The 17,309-nt window shown below is 45.3% G+C and overlaps 1 protein-coding gene across 1 annotated transcript in view; it reads right to left on the bottom strand.

Moving 5' to 3' along the window:
• Window positions 1-17,309, bottom strand: part of LOC116374660 (FRAS1-related extracellular matrix protein 2-like) — a 52,142-nt gene that overhangs the window by 13,335 nt on the left and 21,498 nt on the right. Inside the window, exons 3-8 of the mRNA XM_031828347.1 lie at window positions 15,137-15,283; window positions 13,270-13,500; window positions 12,772-12,897; window positions 10,994-11,245; window positions 3,725-3,874; window positions 1,648-1,857 (exon numbers count right to left, since the gene is read on the bottom strand). Coding sequence (XP_031684207.1) covers window positions 1,648-1,857; window positions 3,725-3,874; window positions 10,994-11,245; window positions 12,772-12,897; window positions 13,270-13,500; window positions 15,137-15,283 — 1,116 coding nt within the window. The remainder of the gene's footprint in view (window positions 1-1,647; window positions 1,858-3,724; window positions 3,875-10,993; window positions 11,246-12,771; window positions 12,898-13,269; window positions 13,501-15,136; window positions 15,284-17,309) is intronic.

The following is a 17,309-nucleotide window of genomic DNA, read 5'->3' on the forward strand; positions in this document are numbered from 1 at the left end:
TGTTAGCGCTAAAACAGTGGTTATGTTAGCGCTAAAACAGTGGTTATGTTAGCGCTAAAACAGTGGTTATGTTAGCGCTAAAACAGTGGTTAATGCTAAAACAGTGGTTATGTTAGTGCTAAAACAGTGGTTAATGCTAAAACAGTGGTTATGTTAAAACTAAAACAGTGGTTATGTTAGAGCTAAAACAGTGGTTAATGCTAAAACAGTGGTTATGTTAGCGCTAAAACAGTGGTTATGTTAGTGCTAAAACAGTGGTTAATGCTAAAACAGTGTTTATGTTAGAGCTAAAACAGTGGTTAATGCTAAAACAGTGGTTATGTTAGAGCTAAAACAGTGGTTAATGCTAAAACAGTGGTTAATGCTAAAACAGTGGTTAATGCTAAAACAGTGGTTAATGCTAAAACAGTGGTTATGTTAGTGCTAAAACAGTGGTTAATGCAAAACAGTGGTTAATGCTAAAACAGTGGCTAATGCTAAAACAGTGGTTATGTTAGTGCTAAAACAGTGGTTAATGCTAAAACAGTGTTTATGTTAGAGATAAAACAGTGGTTATGCTAGAGCTAAAACAGTGGTTATGTTAGTGCTAAAAGAGTCGTTATGCTAGTGCTAAAAGAGTGGTTATGTTAGCGCTAAAAGAGTGGTTATGTTAGCGCTAAAAGAGTGGTTATGCTAGTCCTAAAAGAGTGGTTACTAACATAACCACTGTTTTAGCGCTAACATAACCACTGTTTTAGCACTAACATAACCACTGTTTTAGCGCTAACATAACCACTGTTTTAGCTCTAACATAACCACTGTTTTAGCGCTAACATAACCACTGTTTTAGCACTAACATAACCACTGTTTTAGCCCTAACATAACCACAGTTTTAGCACTAACATAACCACTGTTTTAGCACTAACATAACCACTGTTTTAGCACTAACATAATGGTTATGTTAGAGCTAAAACAGTGGTTAATGCTAAAACAGTGGTTATGTTAGCGCTAAAACAGTGGTTATGTTAGCGCTAAAACAGTGGTTATGCTAGAGCTAAAACAGTGGTTATGTTAGTGCTAAAACAGTGGTTATGTTAGTGCTAAAACAGTGGTTAGCGCTAAAACAGTGGTTATGTTAACACTAAAACAGTGGTTATGTTAACACTAAAACAGTGGATATGTTCTACGCTAAAACAGTGGATATGTTCTACGCTAAAACAGTGGTTATGTTAACACTAAAACAGTGCTTATGTTAATGCTAAAACAGTGGTTATGTTAACACTAAAACAGTGGTTATGTTAATGCTAAAACAGTGGTTATGTTAACACTAAAACAGCGCTTATGTTAACGCTAAAACAGAGGTTAGCGCTAAAACAGTGGTTATGTTAGCGCTAAAACAGTGGTTATGTTAACACTAAAACAGTGGTTATGTTAACACTAAAACAATGTGTGAAAAAGTGTGTGTGTCTGTATAATTCATGGTCAGTGACAGTATCATTAACCGGGATGGTGGTCTTGCTGGGGGCTATATATCTACATGTGTGGGGATGTGTTACAGAGTGTGTATAACTCACGGTCAGTAACAGTATCATTAACCGGGATGGTGGTCTTGCTGGGGCCTATATATCTACATGTGTGGGGATGTGTTACAGAGTGTGTATAACTCACGGTCAGTAACAGTATCATTAATAGTGATGATGGTCTTGCTGGGCTCTCCCAGCACAGCGTTCATGGGCATCCTCAGCACCAGGTCAAAGGTTTCCGGCCCCTCCAGCTCCGGCTGACCCAGGTCATCCAGGATGGTCACTCTGAATGTCTGCATGGTCACCCCGGGGGCAAAGTCCAGGTTACGGCTGATGCCCACGTAGTCTAGGCCGGCTGGCAGGGGGACACGGGGAACGTAGAAATAGAACATTACACATATATCTTTATGGAGAGAGAGCCAGTAAGGGCATTGGAATACTACCATAACAGAGAAAGAGATGACACCGGAATGTTTGAGAAATATTAGGAACGATTGGGAATTCTGTGTAATTGCACTGATAGAGAGATTGTGAATAATGTGAAAACAGAGATTGAGGGGCTCCAGGGGAATTGTAAATACTGTGACACATACAGTGGCTTGCGAAAGAATTCACCCCCCTTGCCATTTTTCCTATTTTGTTGCCTTACAACCTAGGATTAAAATAGATTTGGGGGGGGGGGGGGGGTTGTATCATTTGATTTACACAACATGCCTACCACTTTGAAGATACAAAATATGTTTAATTATGAAACAAACAAGAAATAAGACAAAAAAAATGAAAACTTGAGTGTGCATAACTATTCACCCCCCCAAAGGCAATACTTTGTAGAGCCACCTTTTGCAGCAATTACAGCTGCAAGTCTCTTGGGGTATGTCTCGATAAGCTTGGCACATCTAGCCACTGGGATTTTGCCCATTCTTCAAGGCAAAACTGCTCCAGCTCCTTCAAGTTGCATGGGTTCCGCAATCTTTAAGTCATACCACAGATTCTCAATTGGATTGAGGTCTGGGCTTTGACTAGGCCATTCCAAGACATTTCCATGTTTCCCCTTAAACCACTCAAGTGTTGCTTTAGCAGTATGCTTAGGGTCATTGTCCTGCTGGAAGGTGAACCTCCGTCCCAGTCTCAAATCTCTGGAAGACTGAAACAGGTTTCCCTCACGAATTTCCCTGTATTTAGCGCCATCCATCATTCCTTCAATTTTGACCAGTTTCCCAGTCCCTGTCGATGAAAAACATTCCCAAAGCATGATGCTGCCACCACCATGCTTCACTGTGGGGATGATGTTCTCTGGGTTATGAGAGGTGTTGGGTTTGCGCTAGACATAGCATTTTCCTTGATGGCCAAAAAGTGAAATTTTATTCTCATCTGACCAGAGTACCTTCTTCCATATGTTTGTGGAGTCTCCCACATGCCTTTTGCAAACACCAAACGTGTTTGCTTATTTCTTTCTTTAAGCAATGGCTTTTTTCTGGCCACTCTTCCGTAAAAGCCCAGCTCTGTGGAGTGTACGGCTTGAAGTGGACAGACATTCCAATCTCCGCTGTGGAGCTTTGCAGCTCCTTCAGGGTTATCTTTGGTCTCTTTGTTGCCTCTCTGATTAATGCCCTCCTTGCCTAGTCCGTGAGTTTTGGTGGGCGGCCTTCTCTTGACAGGTTTGTTGTAGTGCCATATTCTCTCCATTTTTGAATAATGGATTTAATGGTGCTCCGTGGATGTTCAAGTTTCGGATATTTTTTTATAACCCAACCCTGATCTGTACTTCTCCACAACTTTATCCCTGACCTGTTTGGATAGCTCCTTGGTCTTAATGGTGATGCTTGCTTGGTGGTGCTACAGACTCTGGGGCCTGCAACACCACTAAGAACAGGTGTAAATATACTGAGATCATGTGACACTTAGATTGTACACAGGTGGACTTTATTTAACTAATTATGTGACTTCTGAAGGTAATTGGTTGCACCAGATCTTCTTCAGGGGCTTCGTAGCAAAGGGGGTGAATATACAGTATATATTCTTATTTTTCAATTTCATTTCACCAATTTGGACTATTTTGTGTATGTCCATTACATTACATTTAAATTACAGGTTGTAATGCAACAAAATAGGAAAAACGCTAGGGGGGGGATGAATACTTTTGCAAGGCACTGTATTCTGGAAACGCTACACCACAAAGAGGATAGGAATAATAGATCTAACATTCACTTTCTTCTTCTGACCTTCAGCAGAGATGGGGTCACTCTTCCTGGAGCGGACGGTCACTGTGGCCGTCTTGGAGAGGTCAGTGCCAGTCCTCCAGACCCTGACCTCCACATAGCCTGAACTCTCATCCACAATGTAATCTAGTTCTCCGAAATACAGAGAGGGCTCTGTGGGTTAGAGGGAGAAAGAGAGAGATGGGGGAGGGAGGGGAGAGAGAGAGAGGTCAGGTCAGTATATTACATCTTACAGATATGAACATTAAGTTACAAAAATGTGGTTTTGATTAAGGATGTCTTTGGGGAAGAAGCTGTCATGGGATAATCCACATTTCTGGTCTGAACTCTGCTTGTCAGATACAGTTGGTACGGCTGACGGGGTCATCCCCCTCTTTCCCTCTCTTTCCAGGAAGAGACCTGTCACCCCACTCATCCCTTCATCATCCTCCCCTCATCGAGGCCAGACAGTGTTGTCTGAACTCAGTGCCAGAGGTCTACAGTGCACACCTGAAAAGCCAGGTAGAAATGGGGGATAAGTGAAAGGGGGATGAGTTGGGGGGAGAAGAGGGATGGGATGTCCACCTTGTCTGATGACAGTAGCACTGATAAGAGGGAGGAGTCGGGGGAGGCAGCACAGACAGGAGGATCTCTCTACCTCTCCCTCTCTGAGTAATAGACTAGAGGGAAGGAATGCATATCTTTGGAACACACAGCGGATTAATCTCTCTACACCCCTCTATAACAGCCAGACTGATCATCACTGACAATCTACCGCTGTCTACTGTACACCCCTCTATAACAGCCAGACTGATCATCACTGACAAGCTAACGCTGTCTACTGTCCACCCCTCTATAACAGGCAGACTCATCATCACTGACAAGCTACTGCTGTCTACTGTCCACCCCTCTATAACAGCCAGACTGATCATCACTGACAAGCTACCGCTGTCTACTGTCCACCCCTCTATAACAGCCAGACTCATCATCACTGACAAGCTACCGCTGTCTACTGTACACCCCTCTATAACAGCCAGACTCATCATCACTGACAAGCTACTGCTGTCTACTGTCCACCCCTCTATAACAGCCAGACTCATCATCACTGACAAGCTACTGCTGTCTACTGTCCACCCCTCTATAACAGCCAGACTCATCATCACTGACAAGCTACCGCTGTCTACTATACACCCCTCTATAACAGCCAGACTCATCATCACTGACAAGCTACTGCTGTCTACTGTACACCCCTCTATAACAGCCAGACTCATCATCACTGACAAGCTACTGCTGTCTACTGTACACCCCTCTATAACAGCCAGACTGATCATCACTGACAAGCTACCGCTGTCTACTGTACACCCCTCTATAACAGCCAGACTGATCATCACTGACAAGCTACCGCTGTCTACTGTACACCCCTCTATAACAGCCAGACTGATCATCACTGACAAGCTACTGCTGTCTACTGTACATCCACTAATGAGGTTGATCTATAATTGAGCTTTCTGCCATTTCTATAAGGGGCAGATACAATATTGTGACACTCATGATTATTTAGTCTATAGCTGGATAAAATAGAAAAAGTAAGACATGGAGAATAGGAAGTATGTACACATTTAACTGACTGTTAGGTGAAGAGGATTTTAAGAGGTGGTCTAGAGATGTTTTTAGACTAGGGCTTGTACTGCCACATTCAGAAAACCACCGCTGACCCGCTGAAACTTGGCTTACTCTCAATGCCTCTCAATCACCAGAGACACTGTTTAGTACCAGGGGCGGCTGGTTAGGGGGAAGGAGACATGGCAATCCCTAAAGGATCACTGAGAAAGGAAGAGCCAGACTAATAACAATGAAGCCTAATGCTGGCCGGGGTCCCAACCACAGGTTTACTCAGCCTGGAAGATGGGTTTACACGCACACACACACACACACACACACACACACACACACACACACACACACACACACACACACACACACACACACACACACACACACACACACACACACACACACACACACACACGTGCACACACGTGCACACACGTGCACACACACACACACACACACACACACACACACACACACACGTGCACACACGTGCACACACACACACACACACACACACACACACACACACACACACACACACACACACACACACACACACACACGTGCACACAGTGTTGTCACTTTAGATTTCAGGACCCACCAAGAAGTTTGTGGCACAATGGAGGAATGGATCTTTACATTGAGAAGACATCTCCTCTTGTCGCCTGGAGATCATGTCTGGGAATGCACGCTGATTACTTAGACATAACGTTTCCATTGTACTCCAAATTACAGGGGAGGAAGTGGGGAGTGTAGCCCTGACTGTGAGTGTGTCTGTCATTAGAATAAACCAGTTAGTGAAATAAATTAGCTCTGAAGGGTGGGAGAGAGGAAGGAGAGGAGGAGAGAAGTGCAGAGGAGAGGAAGAGGAACGGCTCAGAGAGACAACTAAAGAGAGATAAATGACTCATTCAGTCAGAGTGGCCTCAGATTCAGAAAGTAAATCACTTTCTAAGGGGCAGTTTCCCAGACACAGCTTAAAGGCTGATTTTTGTTTTATATATATTTCCACACTTTGTGTTTGGAATAATACTGTGAAATAGCTGTTAGTGTAAGAGCTGTTTGAAAAGGCCGCCTGTTTTGGTGGGATGGAGTTTTGGCCTTCCATGGTGACATCACCATGTGGTAATAAGAAAGAGATTTCTCTTCCTCTCTACCAGTAATGGCTCATTTTCAGTTTTCCCCTTCCCACTCAGACCACTCCCAGACATTCCTAGAAAAGTTACTGCTTGAGAAATTACCCTTTGCTAAGAAGTAATGTTTGTGTATTTTTGCCCATTTTAATTTAAAACAACCACAGTGAGGTAATTCATTCTTACCCAGTAATGATTTGATTTTGAGATAAAAACGGCTGCATTGGACCCTTAAGACTGGTCCTGGATTAAATCTCCATTGAACGTGTTTCTTGGTTTACCTGTGTAACAAACAAACACATCTCCTCTTTCTCATCTAAAGCCTACGGGTGATATTTGACGTACATGCAAATGAAAAGAGGGAACATTTATGTCGATATGATATCCTAATATGTTTGTTTTTTTTAACTTCCAGAGCGTCCTTGAAGTTGTAAACAAACCATCACCCCCATCTCAGATAACAGCTACACAAATAAAACAAAAATGGAGGCTGAACGCCATCAAACAGGAGCCGGAGGAAAAACATGCCTGTCATTTGACATTCCTCTCCCACAAACCCCTGTTTCCCCCTGTTTCCCCACCTGCCTCTTGGCCCCTGCAACACAAAGGGAAGCCCTCTGTTTTCCCGCAGCTCCACTGAACGGTGGAGTTGGAGGAGTGTCTCAGAACAAAACACGTTCAGAGAGCTGTTTTATGTGTCATGACAGAGGGTTGTCCAGTGTAGTTAAGAGTGGAGTTTCTGTTCGATTCTATTTTCTCTCTTCCCAGTTCTACCACCTGTTACTAGAAGTATAGGATAGAACAGCTGGAGTGTGTAGTCAGGGGTAGAGCGAGAGGAGGGAGCAGGGAGGAGGGGAAAGACCCGGCAAAGAGAGGGGAGTCAAGACAAACATGTGGGGAGAGGTGCTTTTGTCTTGGGTTGAGTGTGTTTGTGTGCCACTGTCTGTCTGTGTGCGGCTTTGGGGAATGGTACCATCCATGAGTGGACCTGTAGTGGAATAGATTACACATAGAGACCAGTGGTTACAGTAAAGAAGGGCATCACCCGGGCTGGAGGATCCCCAGCACCCGGCCTCTGAGTTATGGTGTTGATGATGGCTGGAGGATCCCCAGCACCCGGCCTCTGAGTTATGGTGTTGATGATGGCTGGAGGATCCCCAGCACCCGGCCTCTGAGTTATGGTGTTGATGGTACTTGGAGGATCCCCAGCACCTGGCCTCTGAGTTATGGTGTTGATGGTGGCTGGAGGATCCCCAGCACCCGGCCTCTGAGTTATGGTGTTGATGGTGGCTGGAGGATCCTCAGCACCTGGCCTCTGAGTTATGGTGTTGACGGTGGCTGGAGGATCCCCAGCACCCGGCCTCTGAGTTATGGGGTTGATGGTGGCTGGAGGATCCCCAGCACCCGGCCTCTGAGTTATGGTGTTGACGGTGGCTGGAGGTTCCTCAGCACCTGGCCTCTGAGTTATGGTGTTGATGGTGGCTGGAGGATCCCCAGCACCCGGCCTCTGAGTTACGGTTTTGATGATGGCTGGAGGATCCTCAGCACCCGGCCTCTGAGTTATGGTGTTGACGGTGGCTGGAGGATCCTCAGCACCTGGCCTCTGAGTTATGATGTTGATGGTTGCTGGAGGATCTTCAGCACCTGGCCTCTGAGTTATGGTTTTGATGGTGGCTATAGGATCCTCAGCACCTGGCCTCTGAGTTATGGTGTTGATGGTGGCTGGAGGATCCTCAGCACCTGGCCTCTGAGTTATGGTGTTGACGGTGGCTGGAGGATCCCCAGCACCTGGCCTCTGAGTTATGGTGTTGATGGTGGCTGGAGGATCCTCAGCACCCGGCCTCTGAGTTATGGTGTTGACGGTGGCTGGAGGATCCCCAGCACCCGGCCTCTGAGTTATGGTGTTGATGGTGGCTGGAGGATCCCCAGCACCCGGCCTCTGAGTTACGGTTTTGATGATGGCTGGAGGATCCTCAGCACCCGGCCTCTGAGTTATGGTGTTGACGGTGGCTGGAGGATCCTCAGCACCTGGCCTCTGAGTTATGATGTTGATGGTTGCTGGAGGATCTTCAGCACCTGGCCTCTGAGTTATGGTTTTGACGGTGGCTGGAGGATCCTCAGCACCTGGCCTCTGAGTTATGGTGTTGATGGTGGCTGGAGGATCCTCAGCACCTGGCCTCTGAGTTATGGTGTTGACGGTGGCTGGAGGATCCCCAGCACCTGGCCTCTGAGTTATGGTGTTGATGGTGGCTGGAGGATCCTCAGCACCCGGCCTCTGAGTTATGGTGTTGACGGTGGCTGGTGGATCCCCAGCACTCGGCCTCTGAGTTATGGTGTTGATGGTGGCTGGTGGATCCCCAGCACTCGGCCTCTGAGTTATGGTGTTGATGGTGGCTGGAGGATCCCCAGCACCCGGCCTCTGAGTTACGGTTTTGATGATGGCTGGAGGATCCTCAGCACCCGGCCTCTGAGTTATGGTGTTGACGGTGGCTGGAGGATCCTCAGCACCTGGCCTCTGAGTTATGATGTTGATGGTTGCTGGAGGATCTTCAGCACCTGGCCTCTGAGTTATGGTTTTGACGGTGGCTGGAGGATCCTCAGCACCTGGCCTCTGAGTTATGGTTTTGACGGTGGCTGGAGGATCCTCAGCACCTGGCCTCTGAGTTATGGTGTTGATGGTGGCTGGAGGATCCTCAGCACCTGGCCTCTGAGTTATGGTGTTGATGGTAACACTCTCACCAAAGAGGCTTCACTAGGCTTTGTCCTACAGTCTACATGCTCTCACAAGCCCTACTGTAGTTCCTATGTGGCTCAGTTGTTTTTTGTTGTTGATAAACCAACTTCTAACCACATCTTTCCTGCCTCTCCTCTCTCCTTTCATCTACTGTTTGGCACCAGCTCTCTCTCTCTCTCTTTCAGTCTCCTGTCTTTCCTCTTTACCTTAGTGCTTCTGGCATGGCTGCATCAATTGTTCCTTTATTCTACCTCACTAACAGGAGAACAAAGTGTGAAGCAAAGTAATGCTATTGATACGTGTCTATCGTCAGTGAAAAGTAATGACCCTGTTATCAGTTCAATAGTGTTGTATCTAGTTGCACGACTCTGTGTTTTCAGCCACTGTGTTGAATATTAGACAACTGCTGGGAGATCAAATGATCATAAATCAATGTGGATGAAAGGGTTTGGTTGCTAAGGCATCACAGGTGCACACTGACACACAACACACAGCACAGACAGAGACTGACACACAAAAACCCAGAGACAAAGACACACACACTTGTACACTTGTAAATTGTAACTGGGCACATCAAAGTGTCTCGGGCAACAGTTAAGCCCCCATAACAAACATAGAGGAAATCATATCATTAGGAGTGGCCAATAGGAAGTCCCAGGAAGTCATATCATTAGGAGTGGCCAATAGGAAGTCCCAGGAAGTCATATCATTAGGAGTGGCCAATAGGAAGTCCCAGGAAGTCATATCATTAGGAGTGGCCAATAGGAAGTCCCAGGAAGTCATATCATTAGGAGTGGCCAATAGGAAGTCCCAGGAAGTCATATCATTAGGAGTGGCCCATAGGAAGTCCCAGGAAGTCATATCATTAGGAGTGGCCCATAGGAAGACCAAGGAAGTCATATCATTAGGAGTGGCCAATAGGAAGTCCCAGGAAGTCATATCATTAGGAGTGGCCCATAGGAAGTCCCAGGAAGTCATATCATTAGGAGTGGCCCATAGGAAGACCCAGGAAGTCATAGCATTAGGAGTGGCCCATAGGAAGTCCCAGGAAGTCATATCATTAGGAGTGGCCCATAGGAAGACCCAGGAAGTCATATCATTAGGAGTGGCCCATAGGAAGTCCCAGGAAGTCATATCATTAGGAGTGGCCCATAGGAAGTCCCAGGAAGTCATATCATTAGGAGTGGCCCATAGGAAGACCCAGGAAGTCATATCATTAGGAGTGGCCCATAGGAAGTCCCAGGAAGTCATATCATTAGGAGTGGCCCATAGGAAGACCCAGGAAATCATGGAGAAAAGCTGAAAGGAGCACCTTTGAAACACTTCATTTGTTTATCTTTTAAAACAGGGTTCATAAAGGGTTACTCTGCTGGCCCCATAGGATAAACCTTTTTGGTTCTAGGTAGAACCCGCTGTGGAAGGGGAACCCAAAAGAGTTCTACCCGGAACCAAACTTTTTTTATTGAAGGGTTATCCTATGGGGACAGCCGAAGAACCCTTTTAGGTTCTAGATCACACTTTTTTTTAAAGAGTGTACCCCTGTTCACTGAACCCAAGAGACTGGGGGGTCGAATAGGAAGTAATTCTGATACTGGTAGAGTTTCCTTTATAGTCAATATAGTAAAGGGTCAGGAATCATTGAGTCTGTTGCCATTGACGAGTAGCATTTAAGTTGACTTGAACCTGTGTGTTGAACTATTTGAACTAGGGTTTCAAGTTTCAAGTAGGGTTTCATGACAATTGATTGACCTCTGTATTCAACAGGTGACTATAGATGCCACCACCCACCATACGCCCAACAAACCCACTCACCGTCGTCGCTGTCGGCCAGGATGGTGACCTTCGCGCTGGGGAAGGTGGCTCCCACCTGGCCCCCCATGGGCATGCTGAGGGTTACGTTGAAGCTCTCTTCCTCCTCGTAGAGCGAATCGTCGATGATGATGATGCGGCAGGGCTTCTCCCTCTGGTCCTTGTCGAAGCGGAGCACGCTGGTGTGGTCCTCGGGACGCGTGATGTAGTCGCTGTAGGAGAGGACCGTGCTGGGGATGGTGCCCGTCGCACTGGCTGTTGGGAAAAGGAGTTCAGGGGTCAATGGTTAAGGGTCAATAGAAGAATGACAGGCAGTTGTGGGGGAAGGAGAGTAGTTTTATGTTACAATATATCTACAGTGCATTCGGAAAGTATTCAGACCCCTTGACTTTTTCCACATTTTGTTATGTTACAGCCTTATTCTAAAATGGATCAAATCGTTTTTCCCCCTCATCAATCTACACACAATACCCCATAATGACAAAGCAAAAACTGAAATATCACATTTACACAGGTTTTCTTACCCTTTACTCAGTACTTTGTTGAAGCACCTTTACAGCATTGAGTCTTCTTGGGTATGATGCTACAAGCTTGGCACACCTATATTTAGGGAGTTTGTCCCATTCTTCTCTGCAGATCCTCTCAAGCTCTGTCTGGTTGGATGGGGAGCGTCGCTACACAGCTATTTTCAGATCTCTCCAGAGATGTTCGATCGGGTTCAAGTTCGGGCTCTGGCTGGGACACTCAAGGACATTCAGAGACTTGGCCCAAAGCCACTCCTGCGTTGTCTTGGCTGTGTGCTTAGGTCGTTGTCTTGTTGGAAGGGGAACCTTCGCCCCAGTCTGAGGTCCTGAGTGCTCTGTACTTTGCTCCGTTCATCTTTCTCTCGATCCTGACTAAGCTCCCAGTCCCTGCCGCTGAAAAACATCCCCACAGCATGATGCTGCCACCACCATGCTTCACCATAGGGATGGTGCCAGGTCTCTTCCAGAGGGGATGCTTGGCATTCAGGCCAAAGAGTTCACTCTTGGTTTCATCAGACCAGAGAATCTTTTTTCTCATGGTCTGAGAGTTCCTTAGGTGCCTTGTGGCAAACTCCAAGAGGGCTATCATGTGCCTTTTACTGAGGAGTGGCTTATGTCTGGCCACTCTACCATAAAGTGCTGCAGAGATGGTTGTCCTTCTGGAACTCTGTCAGAGTGACCATTGGATTCTGACCAAGGCCCTTCTCCCCCGATTGCTCAGTCTTGGTGGTTACAAACTTCTTCCATTTAAGAATGATGGAGGCCACTGTGTTCTTGGGTACCCTTCCCCAGCTCTGTGCTTCGACACAATCCTGTCTCGGAGCTCTACGGACAATTCCTTCGACCTCATGGCTTGGGTTTTGATTTGAGGTGCACTGTCTTCTGTGGGAACTTATATTGACAGGTGTGCGCCTTTCCAAATCATGTCTAATCAATTGAATCTACCACAACTGCACTCCAATCAAGTTGTAGAAACATCTCAAAGATGATCAATGGAAACAGGATGCACTTGAGCTCAATTTCGAGTCTCATAGCAAAGGGTCTGAATACTTATGTAAATAAGGTATTTCTGTTTTACATTTTTTACAATAATATTTTTGATCCATTTTAGAATAAGGTTGTAACTTAACAAAATGTGGAAAAAGGGAAGGGGTCTGAATACTTTAAGAATGCACTGTATATCTATGTGTATTTTATTCATGCATTTAATCTTTGTAAAAACCTATGTATTTGAATGATATATTTGACTGTATTCACCTTGCTGGGTGTAGCAGACAACCATGAGTTCCTGGCTGAGGTCTCCAGAGCGGCGAACAGGCACCAGCAGCTCCCCAATGTCCTCCTCTATCTTATACTCTGCCTGGGGGATGAACACCGTGGACTCTGCAGAGGAAAGAGGGAGAAACCATAGAATTCAGAATTAGAATAGTAATTTAATAGGATCTCTATGGGAGAAACACAGAGGATAGGCCAAAGAGAACAAGAGAAGAAGAGTTTACAAGCCCAGGTGAGTCTGTACTTATTTGATCCATGCATATTTGCTGCGGTCATCAAATTGCCCAACAATGTAACAATAATCATGATCTGATTCGGGGATCTTAAATGAAGGATACAATTATAATTTTTACTGTGTCAATCCATGTAAATGAATGTAGCCTTTCCAATTGACTTAAAGCCTGTCTACTATTCATAAAGGACTTCATGTCGGAGGGCAAATCAAACAGACAATCTGCAGATAAGGCCGTTCATTCTTACCATCACCAGGGTCCACTATCTCCACAGTGGCTGTATCGGGGTACTCCAGCACGGCCATGACAGGCTCCGACAGCTGGATCTCAAAGGTCTCGCTGGTCTCAAACTCCTGGTCCGTGAATATCTTCACCCTCCAGGTGGCCACTGTCTGGCCTGGGTTGAACTGGACCTGCTTCTGGGCCTTGCCCCGGAAGTCCTTGTCCTTCTCCGCAGTGCCATCCTTGGTGGTGATGCCTGAATAGAACCATATCGAACTGAACTAAATAGAACCTAATTTAATTACATTTAATTGTAATTTAGCTGAGGTAAGCTGAGCTGAACTGAATTGAGTTGAACTGAACCTAATTGAACTGAATAGCTTTATAATAATGGCACGTAGCACTGTGTAGTTTGCAGGGCCTCAGAGGATGTGAGTTGACTGAAGGTTGACTGTGATTTACAGACTGTTGTTGCCTGGTTAGCTCTCATTGTCTGTCTTTGTTCATATTTGCTCACTACTGTGTCGTAAAAAAACAACTGTAAATATAGGAGCCTATGTATAAAAGCTTGTGTGTTGGATGTAGCCAAACAGACAAGCATGTTGACGTTACCTGGTGACCTCTATGAGGAAGGGCTATCTGACCCCTCAATCAAACAAGGTTTTTTACCAGCGAGACAGGAAATGGGTCATCAGTCAAACAGGAACACACACAGGGCAGATTGATAACCAGGGGGTCTGTTTTATTCTTAGGCTTCTTCTAATGGCAGGGTAATAACAGACAAATACACTCAATGAAGACCCTTAAAGGGCCAATCAGTCTTTTAACACAATGACAGTTTAATAGGTCCTGCTTTCTGAATAGTCTCTCCACTGACATTTACATCTTTTCGAAGTACCCCTAGTCAGAGTTGATGGTGGTGGGTGATTGAAATATTTACAATTTAAAACTACCTTTAAAACTACCTTTATCTGAATGGCAAGCAGAGAAAACAATGGGAGAAATGTACTAACTCAGATATGTCACTTGGGGGATGAACCAACAAAGTGCAAACCAGTTCCAACAGGATCTACCATGGTACACTCTTAGAAAAAGGGTTCCAAAAGGGTTCTTCAGCTGTCCCTATAAGAGAACCAAAAGGGTTCTACCTGGCACCAAAAGGGTTTCCTACCTGCAATAAAAAGGGTTGGGACAGCCGAATAACCCTTTATGGTTCTAGATAGCACCTTTTTTCAAAGAGTGTATGCCCTTGGCATCGACTAATGGGGATCCTAATAAATCCAAAATCAAACCAAAATACTATAGATCTGATGTAAATCCTGTTCAAGACATTCAGTACCATAGACATAGAATCTCCATGTCAGCCATATTGAGTGTACCCATTAGTATTCTGTAAAATGACTGAGGAGCCCTGTACCCATTGTATTCATTCTATTTCTATGTTAGAGGTAAACACTGCTAATGGGTCCTCATTCTAGTCATTCTATATCTATGTTCCCTTACATAAAAAACACATGGTTTCACATGTGGAAAATCACAATTTCACGTAAAATTTCACATGTGAAATCATGTGAAAACATTCTTTTTGGAACACTTCACATGTCCCATTCTAGTCATTGTATTTCTAGGTCAAGAAGTAAATACTGCTATAGGGTCCATTTTTGTCATTTTATATCTATGTTTATAGGTAAATACAGCTATAGGGACCCTTCTAGTCATTCTATATCAATGTTTAGAGTTAAATACTCCTATAGGACCCAGTCTAGTCATTCTATATCTATGTCTAGAGGTAAATATTGCTATGGGTCCCATTTTAGTCATTGTATTTATCTGTTTAGGTAAAGGCTGCTGTAGATCTGTGGTAAATACTGTGTAAGACTTCCAATACTCACTGACGAAGGATGTCTCTCCCAGGTATCCCCTGCGTCTGAGCGTCACCTCCAGGAATTTGGCGTCCTCATCCACCAGATAGTACTCCTTCTCCAGGCTGATCCACGACCAGTTGAGCCGGAATGGCTGCGGCTTCAGCTTGTTTCCACCTGGAAGTCGAAACTTTGACATCAGTTTTTGTAAACTCATTGAGCCCTATGACAAAAGACAGATATTTTAAATTGTGAAGGATAACTTGATAACTTAATGTCAGGGCTTACCCCCAAATCCTCCATCACAGGAGTCTTGAGTGATGCCTTGTTTCTAATTTCCCCTCTCACTCCATTGTTCTCTCTCTCTCTCTCCCCCCCCCACTCTCAGTCAATGCCTGGCTAGGGTTTCTCACCTCCTCACCCAGATATGTGTGTCAGTTTCCTGGCTCCTTTGGCAGGGTTGCCTGCCCCTGGCTAGACTCTTACCTTCTTACCAGTCTCGGGGAATGGGCCAAAACAGGACAGAGAGACCAGTTTTTAATGGATCACTTGCTGACAGTGACTCAGATAGATACTGTAAGTGACAGTCTGTTCAAGGGAATGTCTGTCTCTGTCTCTGTCTCTGTCTCTGTCTCTGTCTCTGTCTCTGTCTCTCTCTCTCTCTCTCTCACTCACACTCACACTCACACTCACACACACACACACACACACACACACACACACACACACACACACACACACACACACACACACACACACACACACACACACACACACACACACACACACACACACACACACACACACACACACACCTCTGACCCAAACAGAACAGTATTAGCAGAGGGGTTAAAGGTGAGGTGCAGAGAGAGGCTCCATTACTCCTGGTGACTCACTGACATGGCAGCCCCAGCCATATCCTTTAAGCATCAGCCCTATCCCTTTAAGCACCGGCGTTATCCCTTTAAGCACCAGCAGCACCTCTGAGGGACAAGGGTAACTTCATGTCTACTTCATGTCTATAGGCTTAAAATAGACCTTTTACCCCTTGGTGTTAAACCTTAGTATTGTGAAAGTAGCTCACATTTGTCCTCACACCTGGACAGGATCCTCTGTAAAACCTCAGATTTCAAGCGATTAAGACTTCATATCTAGGTCATTTTTCTCAGCTTGAAGTGTATCTACCTCATTAGGCCCCATGAAGAGAACAGGTGCCATAAAACACACATATGAACCAGACCTGGGTTCAAATACTATTCTAAATCATTTCAAATATGTTGCCTGGTCTCTATTAAGCTTACCTGACGCAATGGGACCAATATAATAGTCCCAAAAGTACAACCCCCCCCCCCTTTTTTTATAAGGTATTAAATAAGATATCAAACAGTATTTGAACCCAGGTCTGAAGCTCGTAGTCACCTGGCACTGATCACCATTGACTATACATTGCTTCCTCTGCCCTTAATCCATACTATCTCATGACTCTTTTATCCTTCAAAAGAAAGTATTCCACTCGCCGCTTGACATGGGCCACTCTGGACAGAAGGAGTTACTTACTTATCCAGTAGCTTTCTTAATGCTTAAATCTTAATCCCAGGCTTCTTTTTAATAACTGTGGCCAAACGTCCAAACGCCTTGGCTTATCCCCTCTCTGACAGGCCCTAGGAGGACCCTTCACCTTGTGTCTGATTGGCCAGAGCTTAGTGGATTCAGAGAGCCGAGGAGGTTAGAGAGGTGTTGGTCGGTTTTGCACCGCTGGTCACAGTGGCAGAAAGGCCTTATTAGCCTGTTATTAACCTGACCCCTGAGTCTAACTCTGAGCAGCCATGGAGGAAGTAGGTCAATGTCAAGATAAGACCCTTTCATATTAACCCTTCACTTCCTTTAGTGTAGCTCCATGGTGGTTGTGGTCATCAGAATATCACTCTATTTCTATGGTTGTAGCACCAGAGTTGAGGATTTGGTAGATAGACTGAGAAAAGGCCGTGTGATATTAACCATTGATCTCCCTCTAGCAGAGGAGTGCTAGTGTTAGCCTAGTAGCATAGTGGTTGCCAACATACAGTGGTGGATTTGGTTAGGTAGACTGAGAAAAGGCTGTGTGATATTAACCATTGATCTCCCTCTAGCAGAGGAGTGCTAGTGTTAGCCTAGTAGCATAGTGGTTGCCAACATACGGTGGTGGATTTGGTTAGGTAGACTG

This window comes from Oncorhynchus kisutch, linkage group LG7 (assembly GCF_002021735.2).
Source record: "Oncorhynchus kisutch isolate 150728-3 linkage group LG7, Okis_V2, whole genome shotgun sequence".
NCBI lineage: Eukaryota > Metazoa > Chordata > Actinopteri > Salmoniformes > Salmonidae > Oncorhynchus > Oncorhynchus kisutch.